Genomic DNA, 27,865 nt, shown 5'->3' with positions numbered 1-27,865 from the left:
GAGCGAGCGCATCCCATTCAATTTTTTGACCGGGTATAGAGCCACTGCTGTGAACATTCGACAATTAAACTTTCTTTAGACAGATGGCCGCGGGTCTGTAGCCGGTTCTATAGATCCTTGAGCACAAAAGCGTTCTTAGCTGTCTATAGACCTATATACATTTGGTCCAAGTACCGCAATGTGCAACCGTAGAATATTTGGGACGAAGTTCTGCATAATGGTTGTTCTCCATTTGTATTGCCTTACCTCGGCGTTGATGTCATCTCATTATTGCGTTTTCTAGCTACATTTATAACTTTTTTTTTATTCTTCGAGTGTACTTTTATTCTTTGCAAGCATATATATTTTGTTCTGCGTGCAGTGTTTTTTATATTTAAGATTTTTGTGTATTTTTAGTTGTTCTGGATGCGGGCTTGAACGAACCTGAAGCCGCTGCTTGCGCCGCTACCGAGGTGAGTACTACTCATGCCACGATATTTTATCGCGATACAAACTCGTCCGTTGGACATGCATGCAGTCTCGGGAGGGGTGTTTGGAATGTAAGTGCCCATGGCGCCAGTGTAGGAAGAGCAATGACGTAGCAATCGCGACGCGAGGACCGACCGCACCTCATTCAGGCCGACCGCGCTCGCTCTGCTAAAATGATAGAGTGGGTTTCTCCTGCATGGTTAGCGTGCTGAAGACGCAAGACGCCGCTTTGTTTTCACGATTGCTTTCCTCTCTGACGTCTGCGAAGCCGTTCGAGCGTTCGGCCTACGCTACGCAGCGCTTTTCAGCAATCGCTCGCGCAGCATCGCAACCGTCCGTATTCGAGCGCCGGCGATTCATCTTTGCGGGCTTTATTTTCACGAGGGTTCATAAAGTACTCGCATTCAAGCTGCGACGATGAGCCGCCGGGGCTCGCAGACTGCCAACAAGCGCAAGGTAGGTTTCCATACTGCGGGGGCGGTTGTCGAAAAGCGCTGCGTAGGGTACGCCGAGCACTGAAACGGCTTCGCAGGCATTCGAAGGGCGAACTTTTCGCGTCGACAAAGCACCATCTTGCATCTTCAGCAGTCTAACAGGGCTCGAGAGTCCCACGCTCACATTTCAGCAGAGCGAGCGTGGTCGGCCAAGTTTCGGTGATGGCCACTACAGTGGAGTTATGGTGCACCAAAATATGTTGTAGTTCTAGCGTTTTGTTCATAATATTTCGTGCTTTCAGGGAAATTATTTAGAAGTTTTTTTTTTTTTTTTTTTGACGATATAGGTTCTTATCAATCCTCATGCCCAGGAGCAGGCACATTTTGAGCAAAATGTTAAACTCATTGATTCATTTCATGCTTAGGGGAGTAAATTGGAAGCAAAAAGTTCAACCTTCTGATCCATTTCAACATCCCGACCGCACGCCCTTCCATTAAAAAGCAACTCCGCTCAATTAAAAAAAAATATATATATATATATATATTGGCTTATTTGCGATTCCATTTCCCAAAGCGCTACTAAACAGCTCTACGCATTCAGATCCGCGAAATGTGGAATATTATTTGTGTATCTTAATTTAAACATCAGCAGATACCGAAACCGAAACTTCTGTTGCGTCAGGCAACATTGGTCTCGTGTTGTCAGAGTCATGGCCACGTCACGTGAAACCACGCGGTCTTGTGACGTTCGTGGGGACAAGTGACGCGGACAGGCCGCTTCGGATGGCGGAAAAAGTGACGTCCCGGGGGAGGGGGAGAAGGGGAGAAGACGAAAGAGGAGAGGGGGAGCGAAGAAACCGGACATGGGGCAACAAGTCGGGACACGTCGGGGGAAGCGAGTCCGAGCGGAAAGACGCACCGAGAAAAGTGCCAGGGAGCCCGGATCGCCTCAACCGCAAGGTCATTCGCTTGCGTCAGAGCTTCAAGCCCCAGAACCCTGTCAACCCGACCAGAAAAACATAACGGTCACCCGCTGGCGTCAGCGCCCCAGACCCCCGAACCCTCTGAGCCCGGTGAAGCCTGGATCACTTCAAACGCAAGGCCACCTGCTGGTGTCTGCGCTCCAAGCCCCTGAACCCTGTGAGCCCCGGAGTAAATTCGCCCACGAATAAAAAAAGTGAAAGCCGTTTACAACTCCCTGTAACGCCGAATTGGAGCGCAGCTCTTGAGGAGGAGGAGGGAAGGGTACTGAGGGGAGGGTAGACCCCTCCTTCTCCTCCTCCCCTCATTCTTTAATATGCTGCGGGGGTCACCTGACCTTGGGGGGGGGTGTGGAGGGGGGGTCAGGTGACCTCGGGAAGGGGGCCACGTGACCTGGGGGGTCACGTGACCTTGGGAGGTCACGGGGGGTCACCTTGAGGGTCGCGTGACCTTGGGAGGGGGATCACGTGACATTAAGAGGGGTCACGTGACCTGAGGGGTCACGTGACCTTGGGGGTCGCGTGACCTTGGGAGGGGTCACGTGACCTTGGGGTGACCGGGGGGTCACGGGACCTTGGGAGGGGTCACGTGACCTTGGGGTGACCTTGATTGCACCGACGGCGACGGCGACGCCAACGACGACGGCGACGCCGCTGAAGCCGGAAACGGGCGCCTAAGAGCTGCGCTCTAAAACAGGCTGCTCCCAGCACTCAGCTCCGAGAAGCGCGCAGGGCAGAGCAAACTAGCGCATCCGCGTTACGGTTGTAGCGACACTCAAAGCCAGCCTTCGCCATGAACGACGACGACGAGGTTCAGCTGCCTCTGCAGCGCGAGCGATTAATACAGTTCGAATCCAAACGCTGTCCGAGCTGGTTCCTTTCGTCCCAGCTCCCAACAGATTTGGTGACCCGGAATCGAACTCGCTCCTTCAAGGTCTGCTGCTTCATGGCTCATTCCGGCGCGTCCAACGCTCCTGACGGCGACGCCCTCCAGTCTACCTTGGCAGCGGTCCAGAATTTTCGGCTACCACCATTTTGGCCGAAAAATCCGATCGTATGGCTCATGCAAGTTGAGGCCCAGTTCCGTCTCCGGCACATCACCAGCCAGGAGACGCAGTACCTTCACATCGTGTCCTCCTTGCCAGCCGACGTCGCCGAGGAGCTAGCCGACATTCTCGCCGCTCCGGATCCGGTCAACCCCTTCGACCAACTGAAGGCCGCCATCCTTGACCGCAAGACCGAGTCGGAGCGCAGCAGACTTCAACAACTCCTCAACACCGAGGAGCTCGGTGACAGACGCCCATCCCAGCTTCTCCATCGCATGCGTCAGCTGCTGGGAACCCAGAACCAAGACCCTAACAACCACCTCCTGCGTGAGTTGTTTTTACAGCGGCTCCCATAGACCATGGTCCCGGTTCTGCCGGCCGCGGAAGACATGTCGCTCGACAAGCTCGCTGAGCTTGCCGACCGTGTCGCCGACTACTCGCGGGCCGCTGGCATCAGCGCTGTCGCCAATAGAACGCCCGCAACAACATCAGAAGACTCTAGTCTGTCGCGTCTTGAGGACCATGTCGAAACCATGAGTCGTCAGCTTGCCACCCCCGCACCCTTGTCACGACGTCGTCAACAACGGTCACACTCCCGCCGAAGCCTGCGCTCTGACTGAAACTCAGTAGAGCGCTCCGCCTTCTCGAACAGCAGTCAAGTTGGCTCGGGCTCGGGCGTGTGTTGGTACCACCGTACCTTCGGCAACGATGCCCGCAAGTGCAGCCAACCCTGCTCTTCGGTGGGAAACTACGAGGACCGGGCACTGACGGCGGCAAGTGATACCAGTCGACAGGAAAGCCGTCTCTTTTATGTAGTTGACAAGGTGGCTGGCCATCGCTTCCTTATCGACACAGGAGCCGAGGTCAGCGTTCTACCGGCCTCTCTTTGGGACCGACAACGCAATCAAAAGACCTCCCCGCTCCAAGCGATCAACAACTCACCTATCGCCACCTACGGTCAGCGGTCCCTCACAATCAACCTTGGACTGCGCCGCACATTCCGGTGGCTGTTCATCGTCGCCGACATCAAGCAGGCTATCCTGGGAGCGGACTTTCTCAACTTCTACAAACTGGCCGTCGACATTCATTCACGACGCCTCATCGACCTGACGACACACCTCTCCGTGAATGGCGTGCTCTCTACGACCACGGCAACAGGACTTAGAGCGTTTTCACCATCAACGGCCTATGACAGGGGACGGCAATTTCAGTCCGCGCTGTTTGCCGCCTTCACCACCGTCCTGGGCATCAGACACATCCACACCACCTCTTACCATCCGTCGGCTAACGGCATGGTGGAACGGCTGCACCGCCAGTTGAAGACAGCTCTTGCCACATACGAGCCGCGAGAACGTTGGGCCGACCACCTTCCTCTCGTTCTGCTGGGCCTTCGCTCGGCGCTTAAGGCAGATCTTGGCTGTTCTGCAGCCGAGTTGGTCTACGGCACGCCACTGCGCCTACCCGGCGAGTTCTTCTCTCCACCCTCATCTGAGTCAAGAGAAGACCCCAGTGGCTACATCGACGACCTTCGACAAACCTTTTGTCTTCTCCGTCCCGTTTTATCAGCTCAACGGAGCCATCGATACGTCTTCGTTAGCCAAGACCTCGAGACGTGCTCGCACGTTTTCTTACGTCGCGACCAGGTCCGTCGACCATTGGAACCGGCCTACGACGGCCCGTTCAGAGTGCTGGATCGGCAAGCCAAGACCTTTACACTAGACATAAACGGCCGTCGTGACGTAGTCACGACCGACCGTGTCAAGCCGGCCTACCTAGAAGCCTTATCTCCTACATCCCCACCAACCGCCCCTTCCCCGTCAGCACCTTCGGCGCTTGCAACAAGAACCAAGCACATCACATGGATCCTTCCAGGGCCCACGGCTCCACAGGGGGGAGCCTTGTAGCGACACTCAAAGCCAGCCTTCGCCATGAACGACGTCCCAGCTCCCAACACGGTGATTACGTGGGCGCCGTTGAGCCAACACCGGGAGGAGAAACTCATGGCGTCATCGTTCAATTTCGCTCCGAGAAGTAAAAACAAACAGAACGTGAGAATGACGTAGACATGGCTCTGACGTTGTGGCTCAATGTTGACTGGTCCGACTCCGTGACATTAACCGCGCTGATGATTGCGCCTCGCATCGCTCGCTAGAGTTGACATATTTCAGCGACTTAGATCATTTTAAAGTTTTCTAGCCAGTTTATTAAATATATAGACGGAATTAGATGGTAATATTTTACATGTGCTCTTCCTATATGTTACTGAAGAGGACTGCATAGTTTTCTAAATATCAAAAATGAAGCGGTGTTTCCCTTTAATCTTCAGCTTATCGTACGATAAATATACCTTGTTCCTCTTTTGTTTCCATTCACACTATCCAATAGCTACCACTCTATCACACTTACATTTTTCATAAAGTCTTCGGTAATAAAAATTCTCGTTACTTTTCTATTTTGAAGCGAAATATTATTGGTCTTGGTTTTGCACTAGACATTATTTCAAGAAGTTTAATTCTTTTCGTCAGATGCAACTTCAAGCCTAATTTCTTTCTTTTTGAAAATCTGTTGAACTTCTTTGTCCAGTACGTATGTATTGTTCTGATTCGCTTACCGATTTTGCTACAATTATGGATTACTAAATTATTTCATGTATCTGTTTTTTTTTTCCAACAATATAAATTTTATTTCCAAACTTCTTCACGGTCGTTCCTATAACGCGCTAGTTTCTGTTGTGCATCACTAACTGTTGGGGCGAGATTATTTTTCATTTCAACCCTTCAGTAGAGCCCAATCTTTTTATAAGGCCTTTTGTTTCAGTTTTAGCTATATGGGTTATGTTAACAGCCACGTGTTTTTGAAATTCAATATATTCTAGCATATAATCGGACCTTCATTCTTTTCGCTGTTCTCACCCCATTATCAACAAAAGCGCACCACAATGGAAAGAGGAGTAAGCAATGCTTGTTTGAACGGTAAAAATATTCAGAAAGATTCTCACATACCTGTATGTAAGAAAAGAGCGAACGGTAAAACAAGCCTACTGCGCTGTCTCTTTACCCCCTGACAGGTGATCGGTGTATTTTCTCATTTATATCCCTGAAGGTTGACATGGATGTGCGACGGGAACTGTTCATTTCCAGATGTAAACCTTGGTTTGAGTTCTCGTGAGTGGACCTATTCAGATTTTTTACAGTTACTCTCTGGATAACGAGCACGTCGTTGACTGCGTAGTTTTGAAATGTGTTGGCGTTAGCATGACGAGCGAGCGTGTATTTTGCAGCCGAAAATCATTGGCGCGACAGCAGCAGCAGCCGAAAACTGCGTGTAAGAAAAGAGCGATGTGTAATACATGTCTCCTCCGCTGACGACTTGCACTGATAGGTAGATGCGCGTTTGTGTGTTTAGATAATATTTCTTATTGTACACGAAGAGGAATGTGACCTAGAATAACTTTTTGGCGGACACAAATATTAAAAATTATCAAATTATTGTTTTATGATCTGGACCTGACTTTTTGTTTAGTGACGCTAGATGGGTTTACTTTTTAGGGGATACCTCGCACAGAAGATGAAGATTCGAAGGCAAATTTACAATCCTGAACATATCAGTGTTTATGCGTACCGGTTACTATACGGAAATAATGATGGTAGTCACGGGGCAAACATTCCCATATACGGGGAACGCCAGACGACGTGTATACGGTATGTCGTTGCCCAAAAAACATTTTTTTTTTTAGAGAAGCGGACTATACACTTTAAACTATACCCGATTTCACCTCATGAGACATAGTAAAAAAACGGCGCATAGCCGACCGTTACTAATTTTTGCCTTTATGGCAATAATTAAGAAATATGAAGGTGTATGCTTGATTAGATATCTGTTATCTTATCAAAACATACACGTTTAAAAAAAAAGCACTCTTCTTTTCCTTCGAAAACCCAATCTCATCAGAACTATACCTCGCGCCACGCATGAACAATGACCAAAACTTGCTTTGTTTTTTTTTTATTGAGGTGAAAACGGGTTTACGCGTTTCTTTCTCTTGAACAGAATAACGCGATACCCTCTGTACTCTCGCCACTCAGCCGTATCAGACTTGGGAGTCTAAATTTTGTTGTAATCAACGTCTTGGCTGAAAGGCTTCAAAAACGCTTTTGATTTGAGAAAGCTTGTTACATATTTTACTCGCAACTAATGATAGAATTGGACTGGACGGTCCTAGACGGCGAAAGAGTATTTAGAAGCCGAACTGGAGTCTGAACAAACTACCATGATAGCAAACATTTATCCGGACGCTTACGTACGAGGAAATGGCTAGATAAAGCAGGCAAACCTCGTGGCATTGATAAAGACAACATATCAGAAACCTTCTATTCAGGGTTGACAGATCCTTGACGTCGGTTGCGATATGGGGAAGTTCACAAGAGATGTTCTACTGCCCAGGCATCATTGTTAGAGACTACGCATGATAAAACCCGACAAGCGCCTACACGCACTTCCCCGACTTTCTGATAAATCAACCTCGTGAATCGCAGGGGCAATGGACGGAGCGCTTCGATACATGTCCGCGCCATAGCAAGCAATAAAAATAGGCCCGTCAATTTTCCTGGCAGACTTGTTTCTGTACAGCTCTAAAATCTTAATGTTATCATTTAGCGACAAAATATACGTCTATCATAACTGACCGAAATGTGGCCAGACTGGGAGGAGCGCAATGAGAGAGTGTTCTCGCGCCCCCAAAATAATGCACCTCTCCGTCTGTTCAACGTACACTTTTCCACAAGACAAGGGGATCAGATACACCAGACCCTATGCACAGGCGCCATACCGGTTGTGCTGGTTAACCTTGAATTCTGTTCCCGGGCTTCCACTTCGATTGACAGCTGCACACAGACGCGACAGCTTGGATGGTGCCGACAACATTACTGGTACGATATTCATACTAGCAACTTTCTTAAGTCTTTTCGTAAACGTGGCCACATGCCATCTATCACCGGTGATCGATGGTTTCCAGCAGAGAGGGCAGTAATGACATTACAGTAATGGAATTACAGTAATTAAATTACTTTTTGGAGTAATGAGTAATGTAATGAATTACTTTCAGGCAGTAATTTCGAAAGAATTACTCATTACTTTTGAAATTACTTTTGTCCTAAATGATGCGGTTATTTGTCAATCTTTAAAGAGAAGAGAAAACTTATTTTGCATGGGGAAATGTTACCAAAGAACATCAGACGAAATGAATGACGGTCACTTGAGCGCAAAGCCTTATACGAAGAGTTGGACAGACGCACAAACGAGGGCTGGAAAGTCGAAGGAGAAAAGCTTACGTGTAGACATCGCTGGAAAGCATTTCTTAACAGAGAGGATTGGGCGAGTTGGTAGCTCATGATGTACAGGGGTGTGTATGTTGACTCGAGTGATTGTTTTCCGGGTGCGCTGTTCCCCCTGTACAGCTGGAAAGCAACGGCTTACGAACTCCAGGCACGACAGATTCACGGCGTCGCGTCATTATTACGATACTATACTTCGTTCATCCCTAAGCTTACAGTGCGGTGGGCGCTGCAAGCTCACCAGAACCAATCAAACACCTTTCTTTAATCATGTGTCCAGTCCATTTCTCTGCGCGTGGCTATGAACAAGAGCGTGGTTACGTGGCGAACGATGGACGTGTGACTGCTCCAACGAACACGTAGCTTCCACCGTTCAGCCCTAGGCTGACAGTGCGACAGTTTAGGGATGAACGGCTCGTAGGCTATAAGGCGATGGTCACATAATTGGAGAGGTAAACATAATTTAAAACCTGAGAGGACAGGACAAACAGATCCCCAGCCGTGTTCATTCGTCAAGCAAGGTTAAACTGTAAGCTTCAATCAATCAACCAATCATTTCTTATTTGCGTCTGTACACTAATACAGGCACTGGAGGCATGAACAAAAAACCGACAGATGTCGGTTTGACGAGGGTCACACCCCCTTTTTTAGCTAACGGCAAGAAATCAAGAGAAAAAAAGTCAAATACCTAAAAAACATATTCACTGTAGCAACAGTAAAAATACATGTTTAAAAGTGGACCATAGTCTACAGTGTCAAGGAGAAAATACACGCTAGATTCTAAAATACAATTGTATGACATAAATATTCACAGAAACATCAGTTTTAAAGAATGCGATGTTAAATATTCGATGATAATGTTATTTTCAATTAAATGCTTTAGTAAAAAAGGAAGACGATGTTTTAGCATTTGAGTTCCATAGGTAGTTCGACTCGATGGTATCATCCATACTACTTCGTGACATACGTTACGTTATAAGGTATAATATTAATTCTTAATTATGTTACTAATGTCAGGCGTCTCTTGTTTAATACTTGCTATATATCGAATAAGTAAAGTGTACTCTTACAGTTTGCTGAAGCATAGGACGTTCAATGATTTAAGCAATGGTTTCGTTCGGGTTAATTGTTGTACGTCGATTATAGCTCGGATTGCCTTCTTTTGAAGGATCGTTAATTTGTCCAAGTTAGTTCTAGTTGATGTGCCCCAGACCAAGTAAGAATAATTCATTGTGACATGAATAAATAATTGTATATGAGAAGCTTAAAGGTGCCCTCCGGAGCTTTCTGCGATCGTCTGTTTATGTTGTTATATTGCGTAGTAGGTGCAAGTTAATATGTATACAAAGTTTTAGAGTACAAAACCGTTTATTAAGTAAATGGCAGTAGAAATATATCGTTACTATTTTCTCTTGAAAGACAATCGCCCATTCCCTGGCCATCGCTAAAACTTGACCAATGGAAATGCTGCATCTCGCGGTGAATGCGAACGTTATTATTGCAATACTTTTTAAGCTTGTTGTAAATTAGAGTTTGAGAAAAACGTAAACTGATTGTGGTGCGGGAAACATAGTTTGCAATTATCGTTCTAAAGCCAGCGAACTATGTTTTCTCCCCGCAAGCTTGTTGCTAGGGGGTGATGCGTCGGCGCGTCGGGTCGTCTGCTTCCCGGGGCGTGTGCAAGCGTGCGTTTGCGACACACGTGTTCGTTCTTCCCGTGGATCCCGACTCCGAAGCCAGCTTTGCGATCCTTCCACGTGAATGAGTCAAACGTTTCCTTGTCATCTGTGGAATGCGACTGCGTATTGCAGTAGTTTCTTTTATCCTTTGAGTGAGCGATTTCCCTGAAATGCCGAACGTTTGTTTCGTCAAGACGTGCCGCCATCAAACTGGGAAGAACGTTCGCAAGGGCTTGCGATTCTTCTCTTTGCCGGAGAAAGAACCACGAAGGACTGCGTGGTTACGCTGCGCGGGGCGAGGGCACGACATCGAGAACCTGCCTCTCATTCCCCGTTTTTGTGCCGAACATTTCGAGCCGACTGCTTTCCGAAAGGACGACCTGCGTCGTTCCCGTCTTCGATCAGATGCTGTGCCGACGCTTCTGCTTCCCGTCGCCGATGAGACCGACGATCCTCCCCCAAAGCGCCAAAAAGTCGTGGTGAGTTTTTCGATGGCTCAAATATTTTTGGGAGTGTCACGAACATGGCATTCTGCGTTGCGCAGTGCGGCTGCTTCTGGTATCTATATTCTGAACTAAGAACTGAGGAGGCATTTGTGTAACATGGGAGTCCACATGGCATTAGTCAAGTCGATCAGTGGTGCCTAATGTTCCGGACTAGCGGTTCGAGAGCTTATCGCGCGAATGGTGCGGTGCATGGGGTTTTCATTTTCGGGTTTTATATTTTTCAAAAATCGGGGGGGTAAAAATCGGGCGCTATTTTTCCGGGCGATAATCGGGAAGAAATCGGGTTTTTCCAGAAACCATTCCGAAATTCGGATTTTTTTTCGGGATTTCTTTATCAATTACGAATACGTGCAATGTGTTATTTACATGAACAAAAGTGAACAAAAGTAAACAAAATATATTATATAGGCATAGGATATGTTTCTACCTTCTGATCGGCTCTGAAGTGAATCTTTGCGGAGGTCACGCAAATCGAAGAAAATTGTAACCATCAACTGATGACCAAGGAAACACCGTTTAAACAGATCCAGAATGGTTCATATTTTCTATCAAGTCCTGTGATTTCAACACTGCTTTTCGGGGAGAAATCGGGTTTAAACCGATTTTCATCAGAACTATTCGGGGGAGAAAAATTAGGTATTATCGGGTTTTACCCGAAAACGAAGAACCCTATCAGCATGCACCATCTGCAGGATCGAACTCATTTGTAAAAAGAAAACACGAACAAATAAGATAAAAGGACAGAGTCATAAATCGCCTCTAATGGTACCACCATCACCACCCCCCTCTGCTATTGACCCACCCGAAGTCAATACATGTTTTCCCAGCTTGTTTACAGACAGGAACCCTTTCGTGTCAGCTTAGCAAAGTTCCAAGTGTCCGTGACTACTAACAAGCAGGTTTTCTTTTATATCTACTCTTGTGAGCAAACTCAGTTTTTTTTTTCTTCTCACAATCCTGCACCCACGATTGCGTGCAAACCCGCGTTTGCAAATTTGTATGCACATAGCAAATGCACGCCATGATTTTGTTGCTTGGTGGCACTTCTGGACACTGAGAACTCATGGCAGTTGCTGTATGTTTCCCACTTGCGGCTATAAATGCTCGTTGGTTGCATTTCCTTCAGTGGTTGGTAAATACATGTCAAGCTGCAGCTTTACGTATGTATGTAATGTGACATCATATCGCGACATAAACATTTATTGTTGCTGAGCTAGAGACGGAAAATATAGATGGTAATGTAAGTTATAAAAACAAATATAAAGAGTGAGGCATCCCTTAGATTTGTATTACAGTGAGAGCTTTGGTTGAGTGCATGAAATTCTAAGCTATGGAAAGGCTACAAAACAATTCATGGATGTTTGCCATCAGCTAAAAAACTAGGCATCATGGATGTTTGCCGCGGTGACGGCATTGTGTGGAGTGCTCGAGTTGCACCCTTCAACCTTAAAAATATGAAATGTGTAATAAACAGTGCCCTTTGCAGACTCAGGCCTCGGCAACTGGACTGCCTGCACCCTGCGAGGCAGAAATGACCCTCAGGGACTGTACTGCTGAAACAAACATCCCTGCAGTGGTGCCACCTGTCCCTGTCGCAGACGTGCCTGCACAGTCGCATCCACCCGAGTCTGCCTTCTCCACTAGTAGCAGTGGGGTGCCATATGAATGCACATCTCCTGTTCCCAGCAACATGCCAGACTCTGACGCAACCTACTCTCCGTCTCACAGCGAGGATTACGAGAGGTAAGTTGTGCATATAAACACATAGAATCTGTAAAGAATGCTTCACATGATCCCATTTCAGAATCGAGCATGGTGCATCAGCTCCACCACCACCACCAGAAGAAGAGCGCCAGTTTCTGGTGTTCGAGAGCTGCCTAAGGGAGCTTTTCAAGACGTGCCAAGAGTGCTCAAGACTGTGCCAAACAACGATCGAAACTACCGGCACACTGATCACAGTCTACAGCATCTGCCCTGTGGAGCACGTGCGCACATGGAAAAGCCAGCGCATCGTCAACGGCAGACCAGCAGGGAACATAATGCTGACCAGCCACCTGGTCTTCTCTGGAGTGAAGATTGCCCCTACGCTGCGGATGCTACGCCATATGAACGTGCAGGACATCTCCGACTCGAGCTTCTACGAGCATCGGAAGGCCTTCGCTCTACCTGCAATCCACAAGGTGAGCAATATTCCGGGACACTGCAGCTGCATTTTTTTCCCATATACCCAATTTTCCAATGAGGTACAAAACTGGAGCCCCAGTCACACTTCGGTTGAATGAATAAATATCTTCTTGTAGTATGCCACTTCAATGGTATAGTGCTAAGAGATAAAATTTTATACATCATGTTACATATGTGCCATGGGCTACTAAATCCACGATACTTTAATTTATTTCTGCTATGTGTAGTATCCTGGGGCAGTTCCCTGTCTGGCATTGGGTTGAGTGAGTCAGGTTCGCCGTGAGAGTCAAGAGACAGAGGGTGGTTGTTAGAATGGAAAAGGGTAGGGCAGCTTCGAGGTAACGGGCGGCCTGCTGCCTCTTTTATGAAATACACAAACATAAAAACACAAATCACAACCTAGCACAATCTAAGTCACATTCAAACTCGCTGCAGTGTGCTTTCCTTTTTCTTTCACTCAGTCATTCATTCTACAACACTACACTATGCATACATAAACAGATGGGACTATTGTAGTATGCTCCATGCCTTTCTAAAGCAATATTTATCTGCATGAACAGGTCTGGTTACAAGAGCAACAAGAACTTCTCAACGAGTTGCAGAACAAAGAGGTGGACATCTCTGCTGACGGGAGATTTGACTCCCCTGGGTTCTGTGCCAAGTACCTGACGTACACAGTCCATGTCGAGCAAATCAACAAGATTCTACACTCTGTCCAGGTCCAGCTAAAAGAGGCAAGTAGTCGGATTTACGTGAACCAGTTGCAACAATCTCATAATCTTTCTCTTGTGTTATGTCATCAGTTACTTCACTGCTATGCACTATTTTGGTAAAATATTCATTTCACACCTTTCTTTAGTCTGAACAGGCCATGGCCAGTGTCAACATGGAGAAGGAGGGCCTCCTCAAGCAGCTGCAATTCTTCAAGGAGAAAGGTATGTTCATGCTTAGTTCATGTTTATCACTACTCGGCGGCCTTTCAGGCACTCTGTTTAAATTGTCATAATCACTTATTCTTTTGCTACCATCGGAAACCTAATGGTGCAGGTATCAAGATCCGATCGTTGGTGACTGACCGTCACCCTGCCACACGAAAGCACATGAAGACGCATGAACCCGGGATTGACCACTTCTTTGACATATGGCACATCTCCAAAAGTAAGCAATCCTAACAGGCCATTCGTGTAGCTTTTATTTTCCAGCGATCACGCTGCAGGTTTCCCTGACACGACTCTGAATTTTAGGTGTGAAAAAGAAGCTGACAGCAGCAAGCAAACGGGCTGGATGCCAAGACCTGCAAATCTGGATCCAGACAGCTACAAACCATATGTACTGGTCAGCAAGGGCTGCAGGAGGCGACGAGAAACTGCTCATCGACATCTGGCTCAGCATGCACAACCATGTCATCAACAAACACCAGGGGCACGAAGGAACCTATAGAAGGTGCCTCCATGGTGACATGCCAGAGCCAACACGACCATGGATGGATCCCAGTATGTTTTTGTTCTTCCAAATGAAGGTGGTTTTTCTAAAACTTGTATCATCCTCAGACTCGCAGGCCTACAACCAATTCAAGAGCATCACTGGCAACAAACTGCTCCTGAAGGACCTTGCACAGATGTCTCCACATGGCCAGACATATGCTTTGGAGGCGTTCCACAGCGTCCTGATAGACTTCGCCCCGAAGTCCCAGGCTTTCAGCCCAGAAGGCATGCTTGCAAAGTAAGTCAACCAATTTACAATCACATTTCCTTTGTTTGGACACTTTCATCCAGTCCATTGGTTACAATGCGACAAACCTGACAGTCTCTTCCTAATGATCAGATAATGGAATTGGATTGATGCCAGAATAACCACTCTGTGTAAGTGGCACACTTTACCATCACTGAAATGTAACCATCTTGCAGGACTCGACTTGCAATCCTCCATTTCAACGAAAACTCAAACCGCTGCCAAGCCGTCACACGAGAGGGCAAGCCACGTTGGTCGGTCGTAACATCAAAAGCACGAAAGGGCCACCACACAGCACGACCAGAGATTACGGATCCCACTTACAGTGAGTATAACACTAACTGCAGTGTGAATGCCTTGTCCAGAGAGCATAGGAATATTATCATGCAAAGGTTTGAATTCTGGAGTATGTTGGAAAGCTCATCAAGGAGGCAATGGAGAGCAGCAAACAGTGGCGGTCCCTGGCTGCTGCATCGAGGGCCAACACCGTCGTCTTCCCGGCACCGATGACTGCAGCCTACACAAGGCCTCCAAAAGAGGAACTCGTGGCAGCACGAATGTCCAGGTTCGGCCACAGTCCCCAGTAACGGCATCAAATCCCTGGTCGGGACTTCCATGCTGCCGCAGGTAAGCACACAGGACCTTGGTCCTAATCAGGGTGCAGGATAAGCAGGTGGGGAAACGGCCCATAGAAGCCTACCGCAGCGCCGTGACCGGATTGTGTACTCGTCTGCTTGCGGGTACCCCCGATTTGCAACAGATGGCGCTGCGGCGAGAGGAAAAAAATCGGAATCGGATTTGCATGGAACTTTATGGGAGAGTGCGCAAAATAAACAGAGAGCACGACAGTCTTTATTGAAAATCCACGAGAAACCATCTCCGTCAGTTTAGCCAGTCGCCACCGGTCGCCCACCTGGAGTGAGAGTTTGCGGTGCTCCACATCGATGGCGCCACAGAAAAAGAGAAAACCGAGGGGTACACAATCCGGTCGCTCATTTGGCTCTCGTTTCCCCACCTGTCTATCTTACACCCTGGTCCTAATACAGCCTTGCATGGTAAGCAACCGCTTTGTTTTGCAGGACGTACGGCGAATGCAAGCAGACAGACCCAAGAGAAAACAGCCGAGCTGCAAAATGGTTCACCATTTTCCAATAGGACACCCTGACCGACAGTAAGGAGGAAGTTAGATCTGTCTGCAATCATTTTTCACAGAAATGCAGATCTCTCCTCATGAGAATGTTCCATTTTAGGGCCTAATCAAGCTGGTCATGGCATGCCTATCTCAAAAGAGGGCAAGGAAATTTAGCCGGTGGCAATGTCGGAGTCACAGAAAAGTCACCAAACAGCGAGACTCAAGGCTACAGCTCAACTTGCGGTGAGGACGACACTAACTTCAGTGTGAACGCCCATCTAGCCCAACTTGGAATGTCTAGGAATGTAATTATGCAACCGTCTGAATTGTCACTGTAGGTTGGAAAGTCTGTCAACGAGGCGGACAGCAGCAGGCAGCAAAGACCTGGTTGGATCTTTCATGCTGCCAGTGGTAAGCACACAGGAGCCTCGTCCTAATGAAAACTACCATGGTAGGCAATAACCGCTTTGTTTTGCAGAACGTACGGCGAATGCAAGCAGACAGACCCAAGAGAAAACAGCCGAGCTGCAAAATGGATCATCGTTTTCCGTTAGGACACCCTGACCGACAGTAAGGAGGACATTAGATCTGTCCGCAATCATTTTTCACAGAAATACAGATCTCTCCTCATGAGAATGTTCCATTTTAGGGCCTAATCAAGCTGGTCATGGCATGCCTATCTCAAAAGAGGGCAAGGAACTTCAGCCGGTGGCAATGTCGAAGTCACAGAAAAGTCACAAAACAGCGAGATTCAAGGCTACAGCTCAACTTGCGGTGAGGACGACACTAACTTCAGTGTGAACGCCCATCGAGCCCAACTTGGAATGTCTAGGAATGTAATTATGCAACAGTCTGAATTTTCACTGTAGGTTGGAAAGTCTGTCAACGAGGCGGACAGCAGCAGGTAGCAAAGACCTGGTTGGATCTTTCATGCTGCCAGTGGTAAGCACACAGGAGCCTCGTCCTAATGAAAACTACCATGGTAGGCAATAACCGCTTTGTTTTGCAGAACGTACGGCGAATGCAAGCAGACAGACCCAAGAGAAAACAGCCGAGCTGCAAAATGGATCATCGTTTTCCGTTAGGACACCCTGACCGACAGTAAGGAGGACATTAGATCTGTCCGCAATCATTTTTCACAGAAATACAGATCTCTCCTCATGAGAATGTTCCATTTTAGGGCCTAATCAAGCTGGTCATGGCATGCCTATCTCAAAAGAGGGCAAGTAACTTTAGCCGGTGGCAACGTCGAAGTCACAGAAAAGTCACAGAACAGCGAGATTCAAGGCTACAGCTCAACTTGCGGTGAGGACGACACTAACTTCAGTGTGAAGGCCCATCTAGCCCAACTTGGAATGTCTAGGAATGTAATTATGCAACAGTCTGAATTTTCACTGTAGGTTGGAAAGTCTGTCAACGAGGCGGACAGCAGCAGGGAGCAAAGACCTTGTTGGATCTTTCATGCTGCCAGTGGTAAGTACACAGGAGCTTCGTCCTAATGAAAACTACCATGGTAGGCAATAACCGCTTTGTTTTGCAGAACGTACGGCGAATGCAAGCAGACAGACCCAAGAGAAAACAGCCGAGCTGCAAAATGAATCATCGTTTTCCGTTAGGACACCCTGACCGACAGTAAGGAGGACATTAGATCTGTCCGCAATCATTTTTTACAGAAATACAGATCTCTCCTCATGAGAATGTTCCATTTTAGGGCCTAATCAAGCTGGTCATGGCATGCCTATCTCAAAAGAGGGCAAGGAACTTTAGCCGGTGGCAATGTCGGACTCACAGAAAAGTCACCAAACAGCGAGACTCATGGCTACAGCTCAACTTGCGGTGAGGACGACACTAACTTCAGTGTGAACGCCCATCTAGCCCAACTTGGAATGTCTAGGAATGTAATTATGCAAGTCTGAATTTTCACTGTTGGCTGGAAAGTCTGTCAACGAGGTGGACAGCAGCAGGAAGCAAAGACCTGGTTCTATCTTTCATGCTGCCAGTGGTAAGCACACAGGAGCCTCGTCCTAATGAAAACTACCATGGTAGGCAATAACCGCTTTGTTTTGCAGAACGTACGGCGAATGCAAGCAGACAGACCCAAGAGAAAACATCCGAGCTGCAAAATGGATCATTGTTTTCCGTTAGGACACCCTGACCGACAGTAAGGAGGACATTAGATCTGTCTGCAATCATTTTTCACAGAAATGCAGATCTCCTCTATTGATAATGCTTGATTTTAGGGCCACGATCAAGCGTAATGGAGAGATGCAAGCATTGGCACCTGCCCTCTCAAGCCGGATTTTTCAAGCCCAGCATGGTGCACCTCTATTGTTGGCACATCAGTGCCAACAGTAGAGGCATTAGGAGATGAGGACAGGCCAGTGCTATAATTCTTCCCAGTCCATTAGCTGTAATTAGGGTTCTGCGTTCTCAGATAAACCTGATAAACTCCAAAAAACACTAGCCGTTAAAATTTTGCTGATTCAGATTCATTTGAAAAACTCAATTTTTCGGTCTGCCAGCTGTTATAAGCCCCATCAGTCTTTATATTTCCCGGAATCTTCGAACAATTTTTGCAATTCTCCTCTTATTGCAGTGTCAACTTCCGTTGCCATGTAGCCCCTTATAATAAAAATGAGGTAGGCCCTCTACGACAGTAGATGAATACGGCTCTCATATGAAAATACTGCTTTACTAAATTCACAAACTGCTGTTTTCTACCTTTCATTTGCCTGATCGAAAATGCCGAAAGACTCCGAACTTTGCGTACATAAATGGAAGCTCCAAATTGATGGTTCAAAAAAACAAACAAAAAAAAAACACCCTCTAATTTTGCTAAAAAAATTAAATTCAAGAACGCAGGATCCTAGCTATAATTTGTGCAAGCTTTCAAGATCGAGGAAATCGGTGACCGTATTGTCATATTCATTGTGGGCACACCACAATGAAGGCGGATCAAGTGCTATTTTGAATAGCATGTAGTTCTGCACCAGAGATTCCATCCCCAGTTCACAAGCTTAGCCCATCGCAGCAGTTTTAGAAAATTGAAGTATTTTCGGAACCCAACCGACACTTTTCTGAAGACTGTAACACAATGCCTTATCCATCTTTCTTTTCATGTGCTGATGAGCGGACATGCTGTGGAGACTGCACCGAGGCGGGGCAGCCCGCCCGTGTTTCCAATAAATGGGGTTTTCATCCAGGAGGTAGGCTGGTAATGCAGCGATAACATAAGTGGGGTGGTTGCATATAACACTGGAAATATTAACAGAAGTTTTTTATGGCAATTTAAAAACAGTGCTGCATTTTCCAGTCTACACCACGGTTTTCCCCCCGTCTGCAACATTTGTCTTCTGTCAATATTGACCTGCTTGCAAATAAGTGAGGCACATTCGCTAACCTTACGATTGAAATAAACTGCATTAATTTTCCAACAACTTGACTTCTCGGTACCAGAACCTGGAAGGTGTAGAAATTTGCATGACCAAAAGGAAATAATTTCATAATTGAAAACAAGTGATGCCGATGGTAGTACTAATTTTGTGATCCCCTGGATGATTTCTGCATTGTGAGGTCAATACATGGGTCGATGTAACTAGAATACTGCACTATGCCTAACGAAATTGTGCCATTTCCTCAAAGTATTTGCATGATGTGAGGGTATACTTGCCAATTATAACGACAATATAAACTAACAATCGTAGTATTCACTGAAATATATAAGCAGATCCTATTTACCACCAGGAGGAAAAATCCAGGGTAGCTGGGCTGTGGAGGCATAGAATATTCCATGCAGGGGATCTATTGTGCATGCTCAAAAAGCATTCCACAGCCAAGTAAAAAAAGGATTTCGCAGAAGGCTTGGACTGGAAAAGTCTATACTAGAGCACATGTTGAGAGTACAGTAATGAAATGTAGGTTGGCAATGAATTCTAAATAAAAAAAGTAAAACAATTTACAGCATGCCTATAGTTGGTGACAGGTCAAGAACGAAGTGGAAGCTCCTCCCACCTCTTTCCACTTTAGTAGAGCGAGTGCTGGAGAGGAGGCGACCTCCTCTCCGTCGTTCACTGCATTGAAGTGGACTATAGTCGCCCAAGCAGAACGTCATTTGTTTGTCATGTTAGCCACGTCGTCATCCAGACCATCAGAACAATCGACCACGTCCCTCTGAAAACTGCAGCAATCGCAATTCGCCTTTCTTCGCCTCATCGCACCGGCACGCTCAGACGGCTGATGTAGGGAAGCATCTTGTAGCTTCATGCAGTCAGATTTTTCCAGGTTATATGCAGTTTTTCCATTTGAAAGAACAGATCCAGAAGAAAGTAGAAGTACACTGCACAACACTGTTAGTGCGAACATGACATCGGTGCTTTTTCTATCTTTACTTTAAAATGGTATTAGTGGGTGCCAAATTTTACTGCTTAGGTTAGTGTTCCAAATGAGCACTTCTCACGCCCTAGTAGTTTTGATGACAGCCTTTGGATTCTAGGAGGAAAATGAAGCAATCCGGTCGTGCGACTGAAATCAAATTTGGGGGTTTTACGTGCCAAACCAACGACGGGCATCTGGCACGCCCCAGCGGAGGACCGAGGATTAATTTCGACCACCTGGGGATCTTTTGATGTGCAATCGAAAGCTCGATTACCAAGCTGCCTTCTCCGCAATATACCTCCATCAGATTGCAGGCACCTCGGCCGGGATTCGAACCCGTCACATGGGGATCCGTAGGCCGGCACTCTCGCCTCGGAGCCACCGAGGCGGCTTCGTCGTGTGACTGAATGTGACGTAGGTGCACTGGCTTTGGTTTGACTACGATCATGTGATCATAGTTATGGTCACGTGATATCGTAGATAATAGGTCACGTGATTTAGAGGATTCCGTTCATGGCTACGAGCGACTTCACACACATGCAGGGAGGGTGAAGAGACAAGGGAAGGGTGTTGCGTGGTCTCTAGGTCAACGCAATTTATTCTGCATCCCTGTAGCCCGCATACACGTCAGCAGGGTACCTGCCCCTAATTGTCTTGACCACACAGGATGGCAGGGGCCGCCTATTCTTCTTTCCCAAGCGGCTCCACAGCCACAGGGCACACTGCCTGTAGGCTGCAAATCTGTAGTGCCTGGAACAATGACAGAGATTGGATGTGAGAAGCAAAGCCTATCACTCTGTTGGCAAATTCTACACTTGTTTTCATTTCTCTAGGCATGTAATCATACTCTGCTTTTCTGTTACGTCCACTCCAGCTATCACATAGCAGAATCCCTATATAGCAGTCCATGTCGGATGGGCTAGACATGGAAGCCAAATTGAAGTGAACTGCTGTAGATTCATTCTAAATTCTCCAGAGTTTAAAAAAAAAAAACTATAGGCCTTGGTTCTTTTAACGCAGCTCCAACTCCAATCGACACAACAACCAGTTATACACCGGAATTAACAAGGAAGGAATATCTGTTGCGTGGTCATGATACATAAAATAAGTTCACAGGGTCCCAGTTCACAATTGTAGATAATATCTGTCATTGGTGTTGGTGACGAATATTGCATCGCTGTGTTTTGGGAAGGACACATGAAAATTATGTGCACTGGCCAGAGGGAATGGGAGCCATTCATCCAGAACAGTGGAAAGCTCCCCATATGATGTTGTTTAATTTGGGACAAAACAGTGCAGTTCGTAAGCCTGTGAAGTAGTGGTGTGCAAATATTGGTTCGAATTAAATAGTGCACTGTCGTTTCTAGCATCAACAGCGCAAAAAGAGCCGGTTGCATCGGCTTCCCTTTGCAGCGCGAAGGTTATGGCAAACATACTATTCAATTTGAACCAATATTCGCACACACCTACTGCAAAGGTTTCCTGCACACAAGTGCCAGGGAATGTGAACTCATCAGAGAACGTCCCAATTTAACATTGTCTAAAGTGCTGCTGGCACTGCCGAAGCTTGGCATTGGTACTGGTGATTAGGGATTTGAGAATAGCAGCCTGGCCATGAGTGTTCTATGAAGCTCGCACAGAACAGTTTTGGTGTAAACATACGAGCTGAAGTGCTCATGCAATACTGGAGTGGCTCCAGCAGTTGTGATTTCATGTCTCTCCGACACAATCCGTGTCAATATCCGAACATGTCATTCTGACAGCTTGCATTTGCCATGACAGCTGCTACCACCCCCATGTGTTTATTGGTCCTGAATACCTTAGGGCTCAGGGCACCGCAATCATTTTCTATTTGGTCATATACGCATCTGCAAGACACATATATCAACATTTTTTCCCGTTTTAGACTGCGATATGTCTTCCATTATGCTGTGTTGATTTAGAGGTGACACTACTATCATCTGAGTAGTGGGGATACATATGAGCACCCCCAGGCCTCCCCATTCTTGCACGAGAAACTTTGAATTTCAGTGTTTATTTCAATGAATAGTGTTGTTAGAAAAATATTTCAACGAAAAATGATGCGATACTGTTTGGTGACCTATTCCAATCTCGAATCCTTTCTGTCATACTCACCCATGTGGGCACTGCAACATCATCTGTTAAAAAAAAAGCATGGATCTCGACGACGACAGCCTGCTTCTGAATAAGCTGTCCAGACATGGCACTCCTAAAAAACTATCCCAGCAAAACGTGCAAAGAATGCCACACCAGCGGTGCAAGTGTTGCTGGCACCACAAGGAACATGTCGAGATGATCATCCACCGGCTTCAGGGTGTCTGGCATCTGCATCCAAAAATAGTGTAAATCAAGACCCAGACACCCAATAATTATCACCCCACCTTGAGATTTTGGCTTTTCAACTAGATCAGGGGATTAAGGGATCGAAGCTAGGAAGGATTGGAGGGCAGGACGCCTTGACATGTCTCTGACTGGGGTGTTTACTGCCCTATATACCTCCCATCGACCAAAAGCCGTCCCAAAGTGGCAACAAAATATGTTACGGGAGCCAAAGTGTCATGCTGTCAGATGCCGGCAAAGTTACGACAGAGAAAACGAGCAGATGCAAGTGTGGCTGTTGTCGTGGCGTCCCCCCTTGTGACAATCAAGTGAGCACAAACTATTGTGCAGCTCTTGGCACAGCAAATTAGGCAGCTGCCATACGCACATGGACTCTTCTGGCACCGCCAAAATTCTTGACGTGGCAGATTTTTATAAAAAAAGTAAGCAAACGTAAAACAACGCATTGCAAGCGTCCCGGCTGGTGCCTTTGTTGCAATGATGTTCACATGCACGTAAAGGCAACTTCGGCAGGCTTGCAGTTACACGTGCTTCGTCGCGCGGGCGGAGACAACGGCTGTTTGACCGAAACCGAAACCATGCCACTCCGCGCTCCGTCGCCAACTGCATGGTTCCCAAAATAGTATGCAAAATGTAACTGTCCAGCATACGACAATAAACAGTCCAGCGACTTGTGCTTGCCAGGCCGGCAGGCGAGGTACAGGCTAAACACACAGAAAAAAAGAACCTGAGCGTATTGATGCAAGACACTGCGAGTCAAGGTCAAAAAAGTTCTTGGAGCGCTTCGTGCAACGACTGAACTCGAGACAAACAAGCACGCTGTGCGGGTTCAGCGTGCAGACATTGCCTTCTTTGCTTTAGCTCACTTCTCTTCACCAACTTTCTTTTGCGGCAGATTTTTCACGTACCGGGGTCCCTCTCGTAAGAAAGCCCACCAGGAAAAACCTAAGTAATCAAAACTTCGCCAAGCAGTCATTGAGTTAGAGAGGGATTTTTATAGCAGCGTATGATTTAAACAAGAGCAGGAATGTCGATGCGTTTCAGTTTAGTAAGCGCCATATCTGCAGCGACGTGGGGACGGCAACACACGACGTCGCGCGAGCGCTTCAGCTCAAAAAGTAACTCCCGCCGCGCAAAAACGTGGTTTTGCCTCACAGCATGACGGCATGTTTGGCACCCGATACACCAACGTCTGAGAGTCCGCACACGCCCGTGTCTACCGCTAAAAAAAAATAAAAGACGCGAGACGAGATTCCTGAGACGACGAGTGCACGAAACGCGAGACGTCGGGAAAAATCATGCAAGACCAAATGGACGATTAATACAGGGTACTTTGTGTCGGGTGGCGTCTTGTGCGACCTAGCTTACGCATGCTCAATTACGGTTCTCAGTTTCGTTTCGTTTATGAAAGGCGACCAAAATTGCTTCTTTGGCGCAGGCTTGGCACGGATTAGCCATATTTCGGTGAAATGTAGCAGGATGTAGCAAAGTTAGCCCCTTGGTGCAGTTAGGCGCAATTGGCGCAGCAATCACATCCCTGCACTGTTTATAAGTGTGTCTCAGCCACGCCTGGACAGATGCCTCCGAGTCATTAATGTCCGCAAAGACATCCTCGCGTGGCTTTCTGAATACGGAGGGCATTATGCTCATTGACTGCATGTAACCGGCCACCACCATCAACATCGCCCCGTATGTGGCTACCCTCAGGTGATTGCGCGATTCACGAGAAGCTGCCAGGGAAAGGGGCAGCAGGTACGCTCTTGCAGCATGACAATGCCCATCCCTACATTCACCGTACTCCCTCAACCTAGCCCGCAGTGACCATCAGCCATTCAGCACCATGAAAAAACCACCTATGAGGACCCTATTTCATGGACACTGGTGAACTCGAAGCGGCTGTCCAGGCGTGGGTGCAAAGCACTCCCAAAGAGTGGTCCCGGAACGGAAAGGCTGCCACACTACTAGAACCAGTGCGTTCGTCTCCAGGGGGACTACGTTGAGGAGGTCGACACACCTACCGACCCCTAAGTGGACAATATCTGCGGAAAAATAAATCGTAAATCAGTATGGTACGCCCCCCATATGGCTGCACTGCCTTGACAATTATAGTATGGGAAGGAGGAAATTTTTTATTTTTTTGAGTGCATGGCCTGCAGTGGCATAGCCAGAAATTTGTTTCAGGGGGGTGTTTTACATTGCTGGTGTGTGTGTGGGGGGGGGGGGGGGGGGGGAGGGGGGATACTTTGCATCGCTGGGCGAATGGAAGGTTTCTAGTTCGCATTGCCATTGCATTGTAAACGGTGCACGAACCAGAGCAATGAGCCTTCAATGACTGCCTTTTTGTGTAGTTTCTTGACCAAAAAGCTTGCAAACACCGTCTAAAGCCCCTTCTGACAATTTGGATACTGGAGTAAAGAATATGACTTTTGCCGATAGGGTTGGAATATAAGTCTCCACTTGCCTTCTAGAGGAAAGACGTAGTGGCATCCATGGACTCAACAGCAATCTGTGCCTATGTCATCGTTCTCAAGTTTTTGATTGTTTTGACCAGAGAACAATGCACTCGCTTGGGACACCCAAAAATTGAAAGGATGCATTATCGAAATGCCAAAAATAAAAAAATGTTGAAAGAACAAACCGCCGAAATCTCTATTAGCCGAATCACCCGGTACCAGAGACCAAACAATTCCAAAATATTATGTTCAACACGAACCTACAGGGTTCTAGATTGATTAGTGGAAGAAACATTTGTTCTGCCAGAGGAATTCTTTGTTTGTTGAATATGATCTAATAGTTTGTGTGTATTTCCCAAAGAGAGCTAAGGATGTTGAGCTTGTCCCAGTTGCCCAAAGCGGCTGTCAGGCTCTCTTCTCGCATGCTTTGCTTCTTGTGTGGTAGATGGCGAGGTTCTAATCTGATTTCTACCTCGATATCGTCTTCGAGCGCAGCTTGCACATTTTTCATGCTCCTAATTTTGCAGAAGACACTTCCATGATTCCAACACACTGGTGCAGCTAGCATCTGCCAATACCGTACCAAATATGGCGATCAGATATGTACGCATTCTCACCTTTCGGCGTTTTGCTGTTTGGCATTTTATTTTTCGACGTTTCAATGTTTGGCCTTTACATTTTGATTTTCGTCATTTTGATATCGGCCCCTGTTTTGATGGGCTTGAAGGTCACACGCAGAGACTAGACCAAGTAAAAGGACGAGGATGTCTGAGCTGAAGGTGCCAACTGTATTGTCGACGTTGACAGTGCACTTGAAGCAGTTGGTGTTTGTTTCTTCTCAAAAAGATTGCCCAGCATCAACTTAGCTGGCATAGCTAAGCTCATTTTTAAGATAGCAACAAGGCATTGATGCATGCAAGATAAAGTAGGTGTATGCAGTTTTCTGAACTCTTAGCTCTGAGAAACAAAGTGACTGGAGCATCCTTCCCCAACACGGTTGCGAATTACTGCGTCAATATCATAACTTCGTGCTTATTTATTTGTTGCTTCAAAAGTGTTGTTCTGTAGTATAGTGCTGGTCCAGTCCATGAAGCTAGCAGGAAAGAATCTGGAAACAGTAATTCTTCGTTTTTCCGAACTTGGGAAAATGCAAAAGCTACGGCATCAGCAAGCCAATCGGGGCGTGTAAGAACAATGAATGTGACAACGTAATGTCTTAGTGTACTCCTCCTGTGGAATTTTGGCACGTGCTTAGCTCCGTCGCTCAGACTGGCCCACAAGGGCAGTAGCTTTCACCCTTTGTTGAGTTATGCTAAGACAGAAAAGCAAGGAAACTGCATGAGACGAATACAATCTCGGGAGTGAGTTAATCTTCGCCTCTCGTTGACAAAGTAGGACTTTCAAGCCTTTGCGGCCACCTGCTCTCTGCGAGCTTGTAGAGGGGCTTCAGGCGCTAATTCGGCTCTGTTCAGAGACACCATTTGAGCAAGCTGCGAGCCAGACTTGGGTTTCTGACACGGACTGCGTTATCTTTGTCGTTTGCGCCAAAGCCAAACGTGTGGGATATCCACTGCTCTCTTGAGAGACAGAGAAAGAGAGAGAGAGGGAACCTTTATTAGTTACACCATAGTCCGGTGCTTGATTGGGGCCACCAGTGCTCACCCGGTACAGCATGGACATGCTGTACCAGTAGGAGCAGTAGTGTATCAACGAGTTGAAGCTGGGGGGGGTGAGCCAGCCTGCCTAGTCAGAGGGTCGAGAAGGGTGAAAAAGAGGGAGGTAAGGGAGCATTGGGCATGGGGACAACGCCAAAGCATATGTACATCCAAGGTGTCGCCTTCTATTGCTCTCGACGAGGCGAGGCCGTCTCGACAAGAGACGAGGCCATGTGACTGTCATATATTTCATAGTGCTATTGTTGCATAACATTGCATCTAAACAGAGCAAGAAAATGACATACCTAAACTGATGACCGCAAATGCAAGGAAAAATAGCTCTCCATGATCTGGCCTAACGGGAAGAAGTGTAACGCTCGAAGAGGGCGGTCTCATCAGAACAGTTCGTAAGAACATATAAGAATATGTGTAGTTTATAGTGGGACAGCAGTTGGAAGTGTCCGTGTTTCTGTATTGAACAAATGACTGGGTGGTAACTAGGCAGGCTGCTTCTCATTTAGTCTCTTGAAAGCCTCCCTGGAGCGCTATATTGCGCCTGGACAGTGGGGCTTATGATTCATTTTACTCTCGGCAACACAAACAATTCATCGACCGCTTCCCAGGATGGTGCTAAACGTTCATCTAGCCTAACAACAAGTTATTACAAGTACGTATGTACGCTGTGAATCGGACAGTGAACGTAGTTGCCGAGGGCACGGTCCTCACCGAGACATGGTGAGTCTGCTCACGCGCAAAGCATGACATCGTACTCACTCGCTGGCACTTGCGCCCATCCCTTGCTGCCCGTAGTGCCGCATGTTGAGGTAGGCCAACCTCAACACCTCAGGGTTGAGGCACAGGGCCTCGAAGTCCGGGTGGCCCGTTACGCAGCCCTGCCGGCCCTGCTGCTTCCGTGCGACGGCCGGGTATTCGCGGCAGCAGACGCACTCGACGACGGTCTCCATCGGCGCGCAGGAACCACATAGACACCTTCGCAGAAAACACGCATCAATTACCCATTAAAGCGGGGTATAATGGAGCGCACCACGTACCAGTCCGTGTTCCCAAGCCGCCCGGTTCCATCGTTGGGTGCGTCTTCCAGCTCTTGCGGACTCGCTTCACCGCGGCGCGGCCGTTCGTCGTTGCCACAGTCGGTGCCCGCGGCGCTGCGTTCGTCGACGTCGCGCATCGGGGTCGAATCATAGGATATGGCACCCATGTCAGCTGTCCGTTCCAGGATTTCGAGCTCTAGAGACGTTAGGTCCGAAAGGTCCATAGCGCGACCGTGGGATGCGACGAACGACGAATGCTGAGCACAAAGTCCGGGCAACTTTGGTCCGGGCCCCTTGACGACGGTCCGCGCGTTGGAGAGATTCCTCCGCGGGTCGGCGGTCGGTGACGCGCAGTGACACTGGAATCCTTCGATTGCCATTGGCTGATGCGTAAAGAGATGCCCCTCCCGTTTTCCGGGGTCATCTCAGAAAGGGGGGCGTGCCGGGGACTTTGATAGCAATTTTAATAGGGAAATC

At 47.4% G+C, this 27,865-nt stretch overlaps 2 protein-coding genes and 2 long non-coding RNA genes across 4 annotated transcripts; 3 read left to right on the top strand and 1 right to left on the bottom strand.

Moving 5' to 3' along the window:
* The first annotated feature begins 9,841 nt into the window (after window positions 1-9,841).
* Window positions 9,842-16,414, top strand: LOC120839582. The gene is made up of 13 exons (XM_040209899.3): window positions 9,842-10,419; window positions 11,933-12,189; window positions 12,251-12,626; window positions 13,191-13,364; window positions 13,490-13,565; window positions 13,678-13,788; window positions 13,875-14,123; window positions 14,181-14,352; window positions 14,538-14,686; window positions 14,767-14,988; window positions 15,441-15,532; window positions 16,143-16,267; window positions 16,363-16,414. The coding sequence occupies exons 1-10, from the start codon at window positions 10,111-10,113 to the stop codon at window positions 14,946-14,948; spliced, it is 2,055 nt and encodes a 684-aa protein (XP_040065833.2). The 5' UTR covers window positions 9,842-10,110; the 3' UTR covers window positions 14,949-14,988; window positions 15,441-15,532; window positions 16,143-16,267; window positions 16,363-16,414.
* A 921-nt stretch (window positions 16,415-17,335) lies between these two features.
* Window positions 17,336-17,596, top strand: LOC120838919. Its single transcript, XR_005715199.2, has 2 exons — window positions 17,336-17,495; window positions 17,563-17,596. It is a non-coding gene; the product is annotated as an uncharacterized LOC120838919 (long non-coding RNA).
* A 23-nt stretch (window positions 17,597-17,619) lies between these two features.
* On the top strand, window positions 17,620-18,836 carry LOC121837991. Its single transcript, XR_006078380.1, has 2 exons — window positions 17,620-17,654; window positions 17,734-18,836. It is a non-coding gene; the product is annotated as an uncharacterized LOC121837991 (long non-coding RNA).
* Window positions 18,837-20,450: 1,614 nt separating this feature from the next.
* Window positions 20,451-27,447, bottom strand: LOC120839492 (P2X purinoceptor 7-like; the record flags this gene model as incomplete). The annotated part of the gene is made up of 3 exons (XM_040209771.3): window positions 20,451-20,617; window positions 27,111-27,326; window positions 27,389-27,447. Coding segments are annotated over 3 exons (429 nt in total), but the record flags the coding sequence as incomplete, so codon positions are not given.
* Window positions 27,448-27,865: the final 418 nt, after the last annotated feature.

This window comes from Ixodes scapularis, unplaced genomic scaffold, assembly GCF_016920785.2.
Source record: "Ixodes scapularis isolate PalLabHiFi unplaced genomic scaffold, ASM1692078v2 PGA_scaffold5__190_contigs__length_132052651, whole genome shotgun sequence".
Classification (NCBI taxonomy): Eukaryota; Metazoa; Arthropoda; class Arachnida; order Ixodida; family Ixodidae; genus Ixodes; species Ixodes scapularis.
This window is presented reverse-complemented; position numbering and strand designations above follow the sequence as displayed.

What these genes read in the sequence shown, in the direction of transcription:
- LOC120839582 (XM_040209899.3), top strand. Translation starts at nt 10,111, where the DNA reads ATGCCGAACGTTTGTTTCGTCAAGACGTGCCGCCATCAAACTGGGAAG. An exon ending in CAAAGCGCCAAAAAGTCGTG is followed by an intron (nt 10,420 to 11,932) that starts GTGAGTTTTTCG and finishes TGCCCTTTGCAG; the next exon opens with ACTCAGGCCTCGGCAACTGG. An exon ending in CCAGAAGGCATGCTTGCAAA is followed by an intron (nt 14,353 to 14,537) that starts GTAAGTCAACCA and finishes ACCATCTTGCAG; the next exon opens with GACTCGACTTGCAATCCTCC.